Source organism: Priapulus caudatus, unplaced genomic scaffold, assembly GCF_000485595.1.
Source record: "Priapulus caudatus unplaced genomic scaffold, Priapulus_caudatus-5.0.1 Scaffold259, whole genome shotgun sequence".
In the NCBI taxonomy this organism is placed as follows: Eukaryota; Metazoa; Priapulida; class Priapulimorpha; order Priapulimorphida; family Priapulidae; genus Priapulus; species Priapulus caudatus.
The window spans coordinates 472,049-480,758 of NW_014577320.1; the positions used below are offsets into that span (position 1 = coordinate 472,049).

The 8,710-nt window shown below is 43.6% G+C and overlaps 1 protein-coding gene across 1 annotated transcript; it reads left to right on the forward strand.

Moving 5' to 3' along the window:
* The first annotated feature begins 1,291 nt into the window (after positions 1-1,291).
* On the forward strand, positions 1,292-8,093 carry LOC106808209 (E3 ubiquitin-protein ligase rififylin-like). Its single transcript, XM_014810823.1, has 3 exons — positions 1,292-1,732; positions 2,018-2,228; positions 6,173-8,093. Exons 1-3 carry the CDS (start codon positions 1,475-1,477, stop codon positions 6,385-6,387), a joined length of 684 nt encoding a protein of 227 aa, XP_014666309.1. The 5' UTR covers positions 1,292-1,474; the 3' UTR covers positions 6,388-8,093.
* The last annotated feature ends 617 nt before the right edge of the window (positions 8,094-8,710 follow it).

Here is an 8,710-nt window from a genome sequence, read left to right on the forward strand (position 1 = left end):
GAAAATGGATATAGGTGTTGTACAACAGTAGAAGGCGTCCATAGGCGGTAGTCGGATCCCGTTTCAAACACAAGAATGGCCGGCCGGTCACCATGGCTACGCCACTTGCTGGAATGCCACAATTACACGACAAGACCAATCTTACTTCTAATGCTTTCTAGACGTCCACGAGGCATCTAACTTAAGTGCACTCTAGCGCCTAATTTCACCACATAAAATCCCAAATTATTTTTTCTATGGATCAAATAGTGTAATTTGCGGAGGCTTACTGTTGTATGTTTTATGTTGTATTACTGTTGTATGTTGGAATCGCGACGGTGAAAGAGAGAGGAAGATGTGGTAGTGGAATCAGGATGAGTGTGGGGGACAGATAAGGAGTGAGATAGCGAGAACGGCGCAAAGTTGTGAGTGGAGATGAGAGAAGGAAAGGGGGAGAGGGAGAGGGAGAGGGAGAGCAGGTTACAGGTGAGTGGTAGCTGCAGGTTACAGGTGAGTGGTAGCTGCAGGTTACAGGTGAGTGGTAGCTGCAGCTTACAGGTGCAGGTTACAGGTGAGTGGTAGCTGCAGGTTACAGGTGAGTGGTAGCTGCAGGTTACAGGTGAGTGGTAGCTGCAGGTTACAGGTGAGTGGTAGCTGCAGGTTACAGGTGAGTGGTAGCTGCAGGTTACAGGTGAGTGGTAGCTGCAGCTTACAGGTGAGTGGTAGCTAGAAGAGTAATGAACTGCCCCACTGTCTTCCGAGACGCAGGAAACGTTTGAAGAACCCGAAGAGATTGCCACGAATCGAAATTAGTCGTTCCTAGCCAACCCAGCTGTAGCCATTATCTAATATTAGTTAGAATTTACTATTATTAAGGCCATAATAAAAATATTGTTTGTTTGCCCTCATCTGACTGACCCGCCAAAAAGGGGCTGACTCCAAAAAATTTATTGATCTTTCCCATTCTTTTTTATTTATTTTTTTACACATTGTATCACTGTACATTATATAAATCTGTAGGCAATAAATTATATGTACCAAGCAAAACAAACATTCAACATAAAAGGTATCTCCATACAAACACACCCGAGCATGTAGACACCATGCTGAATTTGTAAAAAGACCCCCCTCAAAAAAAGAAGCCTACCTACCTACCCAAACTTTTCAGCCTGGGTCGGGTGAGAGCAAACAAAGACTTTTTTAATTGTGGCCTAATGTGTTGCGGGACCAGGCTCCTTATTCCAAGGCGAAAGCTGTGCGCGTAAGTTTGTTCAGCAGTTCGCGTTTTATTTCGCAGTGAAACAGCTGACGTAGTGGACGTTTTGTGTTGCAGGCGACCGGGTTGAGAACAGGGCAGTATGAACCATCGAGCGTGCCTCACTGTTATCAGTCTAGCTTCAGGGCAGACAGGCAGCAGAACTGCCAAGCACCTCAGCCTGAACAGCCAGTAGAACAGCATGTGGAGGAACACACGGAACGACGCACTGAAGAACAGATGGAACACCATGCCGAGGAACAAGCGGAACAACACACTGAGGAACAGACAGAAGAACACATTAGTGAACGGACCAGGGAACACACGGACGGACACACCGAGGAACAGGTGGAACAACAGACCGAGGGACAGACAGAGCGACACACCGAGGGACAGACAGAGTCACAGGAAGCAGGCGTAGGCAGCCAGTCGTCGACTAGGGAACCAGTTGCTAGTAGTGAGAGCAGTTCCGAGGTGCCACACAACACTGATCAACGAGTAAGTCCTTCATCGTTCCTGATTCGCATCGCAATAAGCAGCTAATCTAACACCACGTACAGACAGCAAATATTTGATCCTACATCAAACTAGTCCGGGCCCAGATTAAATTTTTGCAGTGTGCACACACTATCCTTGGCTAACCGGGTAGTTTTACGAACGTATGACAACCCGAATACGAGGACGATTTCATGGCATTGGTTATTGCTCTAGGCAATATGTACAGAACATCTTGCTAGTTTTTTTATCCCACTTTTTTACACAAAGCATAATTTTTCTTCACAGTCAGTTGATGCTCAATTTCAAGGACTCACGAAAAAGTGTTTGACACTGGATGACATATTGGTCTATGATGAAATCGCCGCTCTGACGATACGACAGCTGAAAGAGATACTCTTCACGAATTTCGTCGATTACAAGGGCTGCTGTGAGAAGCAGGAGTTGCTAGACAAAGTACACAGACTGTACAGGGAGCATTGTGAAAACAAAGTCAAAGGTAAGCAATGGCAGCATGCAATGTAGATAATTTATAGAAAAATATAGATATAAAAATAGAATGAGGTGTCAATTTTTTATTTGGCAAGCTTTCAAGAACATATGTCTTTTCCTCAGGCTTCACAACAACAACAGATTCTGGCGAACTTATTTTCATTTCATATTTTTCTATATCTGCATGGGTGTCCATGTGTTTTTACTTCTATATACATGTGTATATATATATGTATAAAAAAAAACAAATTAAAAAAATACGTAAAGGGTGTTTAAAAGGGGGGGTTCGTTCGAACCAAACCCCCCCTGGCTACGGGCCTGGTATCAGTATTACTAATAGTAATAGTAATACTACTTACTAGTTATACTTCCCTTATTTATGGTTATATAGTTACATTTTTCATTTTTAATAGTTCAAATTCATGCTTAATTTTAGACCTATACTGGCTATAGACCTTAGAGTATATTTTTCTGTTTTATTGACAGATAAAACATTACAGACATTACAGAGTAAAGTTAATAAAGAGTAAAGTAAATAACTAAAATGTTAGGCCTAGTCTAGCTCTAGTACTATAGCCCGCGGATCGCTGCCGCAGGCAAGCGTGCTATGCCTGCACAAGCTATATGCTGCAAGCAAGCAGCCTGCGGCAACTGTACGCGGGCTATAGTATAGTCCTAGAGCTAGGCCTAGGCCTACAGGCTACAGCAAGCCATTTAACCTATACAGTATACTATAGATGGCTATGCTGAGCTATGTTTTTCGATGCTATGGTGGCATGCATGGTGCTGATGTACACTTGAATTTTTGGGTTAAATCGTATATACTGCAGCGGCGAACGACACAGCGTCATATTAGGTGAAAAAGTTGCAGCGACTGGGCAGCGACTGGGCAAGCTGCATTGCAGGTGTCAATGACTGGCGTTATCTAAAATTATGTCCCCTTTCTCGCTACACAATGGTGAATGAGGGCCATTTTATTTTAAGTTTGTGAGCTCAAGACTACAAATGTTACATAGGCTTACCATTTATTCTGTGGTTATGTGATAAGGATAAGCAAATCTTTTTATTTAGCTGGGCACTGTTGCATGATAAATGCCCCAGCTATTATAAAACCCTATAAATACCTTACAAAATAATATCTACTAACACTTCATTTATGTTGCATAAAAAAATACCTGCTTAAAGTTTAACTCAATTAACCACTAGTTAGATCGGACATGTGTAGAGTGCCATTCTGTTCGTATAGGTTATATTTTATTGGTTGAAGGCATGTTCTGTTCGGAATCATGTATCATTAGATTCTTTATAGTCCATATACCACCATTGAAATAAAAACTGGTATAAAAAACAACAGCCAAGTTGCTTGCTGTGTAGAAGCATGTGTGTTAATTATAATATACATATATCTTTCTATTAATTATGGTAAAACACTGAGCACTGAGTTCAAGCCGTTGCTTTTTATTAGCTCATCTGACATAGTCAGAAGAGAGAGAGAGAGAGAGAGAGAGAGAGAGAGAGATAGAGAGAGATACTACCAGCAGCAGCAGGACGCCGGCGTTCGAAGGTCGAGTAAAGGGTGAGAAATATATAGTTCTGTAACTATCTTTGCCCCGTATGTGGGCGGCATATATACGTGATACGCGCAGTACACTGGACTGGAGAACGAGATAATTCTCTGCAGTAATGTAGGCCTACATGTGTGTTTCATATCTTGTTTTGCCCTCACGCACGCGGTGTCTAGTCGCAATACACTGGAGCATGTAATATAATGCTCTGCAGGGACGTACGTGCGCGTATCCGCTCGTAGAATCCCGGTTAATTAGCCCTTCTTCCTGTAGGTTCCGTTCTCTTCTTCCGTAATAAGGTTCTTCTCAGTTCGAAGTCAATATTTGAATCCGTTTTCATCAGTTCTCAGCAAATATTTCCAACTCTCACTAAAGTCTGTTGATTAAACTACTTAAAACGAGCCGAGTCCCAAGCGGTTTAAGAATCCGTATAAAATTCACGTCAGGCGAAGTTCATCGTAAAGAATTTCGTGCTTTCACGCCAACGTTAATTTCTAGAAGAGAAGCACGCATTACGCTAGGCAGAAAATAACGTCTGACGGTAAATAATGGTGGGTTTTTTACGATAACCATAAAATTATGGACGTTTTACGCCTCACGCTATAACCTATGGTTGCATTCGTAGGGGAAAATAATAGAGGGTATTACGATTTGGTTCCTCCTATATTCTAGTGACCAAGGTTGCGTGAAGGTCGTTCATACGTGGATGCAAGCCAGTCTATTTTAGGATCTCGGTTTTTAATTGACGACAACGACGACGACGACTATGATGATTATGACGATGGTGATGATGATGATTATGATGATTACGATGATTCACGTACAGGAATAGACTCGGCATGAGCCCGTCGCTGCAAGTCGCGCTCTCCGAAGCGCAGTCGATCAGCCGCCGGCGTTCGATCGCGCCGTTCTGTTTGCGTGAGTAATGATCCGATCTGAGTCTCCGGTATATACTTCCATCTACACCCTCGAGAAGAGAGAATCACCTATAGTGTCGGCTGCTGCTGCTGCTGTATTTCATTACACACTCGCCCTTCACCGACAGCGACACCGTTTTGCTAAATCCTGATCGCTGACGCATAATTCCTCGACATCAACGATCCCGCGGTAAATTTACTGCCTCGCTGTCGGGAATACAGACCGCGGACGGGCGCTTTTCACGCGATAGCAACGCGGTCGTCGCTTGAGCTTACCGTCGGTAATTGCGATTACCGAAGAGCGAGCGAGAGTTGGAACATCGCGCAGCCTCGCGGTATGCTATCGCGGTATGCTAACTATAGATTGCAGTGACGTAACCGGTAACGACGCGTGACGTACAGAGGTCAATTCCGTGACGTAACCGGTAAGGACTCGTGACGTACAGAAGTCAGTTCCGTGACGTAACGGGATTCACGCGGCGATGTGAGATAAATTAACCAGTTTCCCGCCTGCGATGATGTTTCGGTTGCGACATCTCATGGTGAGCTCAGGTATATTTACCTGTCCCCGTCGTGTCGTTGTAGATGCGATCGATGTTCGCTCTCACCTGACAGGTGCAGCCGTGAGCACGCACAAAATTAATGGCTTCTTTAAGCTACCGTTATTTGATAACATTTTCCCTATTAAAATCTCGTTCGATTACGCTGGTAATTTCCGTCTGCAGCTGATGTCTACAGGTATTAACTGCAACCGGTAAATTATAATCGAAAACGGTAATAGAATGCGGACCAATTGCGCAGTACCGTAGTTACAGGATAATCCTTATAAATAAGCGAATTGCAATACATTTCTCAGTGCATGTTATACATGGAACACTCCAATCAGTAAGACGGCAGATATGCCATTACTACCCTAATTTTCCTTCGTACCGTATTCAGATTCAATCATCGGCTATGACCTTCTCACGGTGTATCATGATGTATAATGTCTTATCGAGTGTGTGGGACGCGTGGGTTTGCAACCGTAGCTCTAACGACGTGATCATGTGCAGACGAGGACGGTGGCTGTCTGGCTAATGTTACTAAAGCTTTCTTATTATCCAAAAAAATATCTAGTCTTATCTATTTTCGTAGTATATATATAATGACATTTCTTGAAATCCGACATCATTGATTCTCAAAGCATCGACGAGATAGGAGCGCATTTAAAAGTTAGAAGCCGAAACCTCGCTTTCACACAAGGAATTTTCCAAGTTAGTTCACCTGTTCGTTTGTGCTATGTGGCGCTGTATCTCAACAGACCCCTGAAACAGCGTCGCTACCCGCACGCGGCCACGCGGGTAGGTGAGCAATATATATATATATATATATATATACATATATATGCATATATCATATATATTATAAATATAATCGACCTAAATGGAAATTCTCTGCCGTAACGTTTGCGTCTCCCGCATCGGTTCCAGCCGAAGCTGCGGACGACGTTACAGCGACCGGATCACCAGCAGGGGGAGCCAGCGAGGAGGAGTTCATGTGCAAGGTGTGCATGGACGCCGTCGTCGACTGCGTGCTGCTGGAGTGTGGCCACATGCTCACCTGTACCAGCTGCGGCAAGAGGCTGAGCGAGTGTCCGATATGTCGGCAGTACGTCACGCGCGTCGTCCACGTGTTCCGATCCTGAGGCAGGTGCGAGGTCGCGCGGGGCGACGCACGCTCTTTTTACGTTAGTTCCGCTCCGGTCGGCGATGCCATCTGCTGGTGGTTAGTCGGGCAGATTTCTACGCGGCGTTTACATTATCTCCATTTGCGAGTGGTGGCGGTGGCGGTGGCGGTGGCGCCACTTGCCTCGTCCATTCTGTCAGGTTTTTCGATTTGATCACGTCACTAGACTGTGACTAGAGTGTAGCCACCTGCCAATACATTATTATCATGGTTGCCTGTGTGTTCGTTTTGTTAATGTTTTCGATGTCGTTTTTGTAATTGTTTGATCGGTCAGTAATTAATTAGTTTAGCTTTTAAACATGCTCATCTGCTCGGTAAGTGACTCAGCATAAGCAGGCGTTAGTCAGTCTGCTGCATGATTCATGCATATGGGCAAGGACCGAACTACTGAGTCTGTGTTGCGACTTGTTTCTAAGCAGTTCTTTCTTGTGTGGTCGTAAACACTATCTTGCATCACTTCTCGAGTAGCACTGAATTTTAATCGCCATCACGAGGCCATCATTTTAATTGTCTTGGCTGCGACATCTATATTATTTGTATTTCAGTCCTGGAGGTGCCGCCAGTGTGTGCTGCACATCAGGGTTGTGCATATTTCTCACTCGTAGAGTGGCCACTGTGTATGGTAGATACTAGCTCTAGAACTATAGCCCTTTGCTCCGCCGCAGGCGCTAGGGCGCGCTGTGAACGGCTATAGTTCTAGACCTAGGTAGATATACGTGATCAGGATCGACAATGTACTGACATTGTGGTGACGACATCGATGATCTGCAGTAGGCAAATCGTATGTCGTGACGGTAGTGGTCAGGCAGTATCGGGGATTTATACTTATTCTAGTGTCCCGGCATGAGAGTAGTAGTCTCTCGTGCCAGGAGCTGGCTAGTGTGAAAATGTTTCCTTCTTACTGTTGTGCCATCACTCTTTGGCACCGTGCGCTGATGCCAACGTGAAACCCAAGCCAAACCCTGCAGAATAGTTGTTAATAATATCCCCCGTTACTCCTAGTGGGATCTCACACTGCCGAATAAAGTATGTACTTTGTACACGTAGTTTGTGGAAGTGTAAATATTCGGAAATTCATCATAAACGGTTTAAAATATGATGCCAGCGTGCATAGCTATGAAAACTGTGAGCAAGTTGAAGGTGTATTTTGTCCGTTGTTGCATATACTGGCTCACATTTTATAGTGTTGTTTATACGTATTACCATTCATTGTGGGGAAAATACATTGTTGAAATCTTATGCGGATATGTAAATACTTTCCACGATATAAGAAAGGTGTGAAGTGGTAAAAGTAGCCATAACAGCGACGTTCAAACTTGGTACTGTAATCGTATGCATTGTTTATACGGTATGGTATTACACAATTGTTTTCATTTTAGTATAAGAAAATTTTATATAAGGTAAAGTAAAGTAAAGGTAAGTAAGGTAAGTAAGTCGTAGTTTTATCAGGAATATGTTTTCGATTTATGTTTGATCAGGTGGGATAAAAAATTTGCATGTAGTGCCGTTTTATTCATATGCTTTTGAACACTGATGTATAAACGAAAAAAACTGCCAGCCTTAGTCTGCTTGTAACTTTATTATTGTAAAAAAAAGTCATTTTAATTTGTCGTTTTTTGTCATGCAGTTTAAAAAATAAAGATATTTATGTAAATTTCAAGTGCATTTCTGCGTACTGGAACTTCAATATAGATTAAATTCAAACTATTATACCTACCTATAATTTACTGAAGTACGAAGTGTTCGAGGATTAATGCTGTGCGTAAATGTTCGGAGTGGTTCGAGTGTCACAACAGTTAAACATAAGAGACGTATGTACTTTCAGACTAAACTAAGCTAGATGTCTGCCAGTATAGGAGAGGGTTATAGGCGCAGTTACTAGAGATTACAATAACAAGAGGAGGAGCAATGAGCAGGGGAGAGGGTTGCATGCTTTATTCGCTTGACGTTATGGGCGTGATGGGCGCAGCCTGATGATTGGCACGCGATTGCTTGCTTTTTTGACGTGATGCGGCCATGATGCCGAGGCGCGCCGAGGATTGACACTTTGCGTCTTCCAATCACATCGTATGCCGCACCTCTCCGTTATAATTTTAAAGGTGGGGACCCATTGAGGTACGGAATCGTCGATCTCAAGAACCAGGGCATTCTGCTAGGCTAGAACGGTTTCCTACGATAGAGTTTGGCGAAAATAACACGCTGTTTAGCGCACTGCGCTACGTCCTTTATGTTGCATTTTCGCATCTCCGTAATCAGAATAAGCCCCGCCTTCTTCGTTGATT

Coding starts and splice junctions, on each gene's coding strand:
- LOC106808209 (XM_014810823.1), top strand. CDS start 1,475: ATGGAACACCATGCCGAGGAACAAGCGGAACAACACACTGAGGAACAG. Junction 1,733..2,017: donor CACACAACACTGATCAACGA/GTAAGTCCTTCA, acceptor TTTTCTTCACAG/TCAGTTGATGCTCAATTTCA. Junction 2,229..6,172: donor TTGTGAAAACAAAGTCAAAG/GTAAGCAATGGC, acceptor CATCGGTTCCAG/CCGAAGCTGCGGACGACGTT.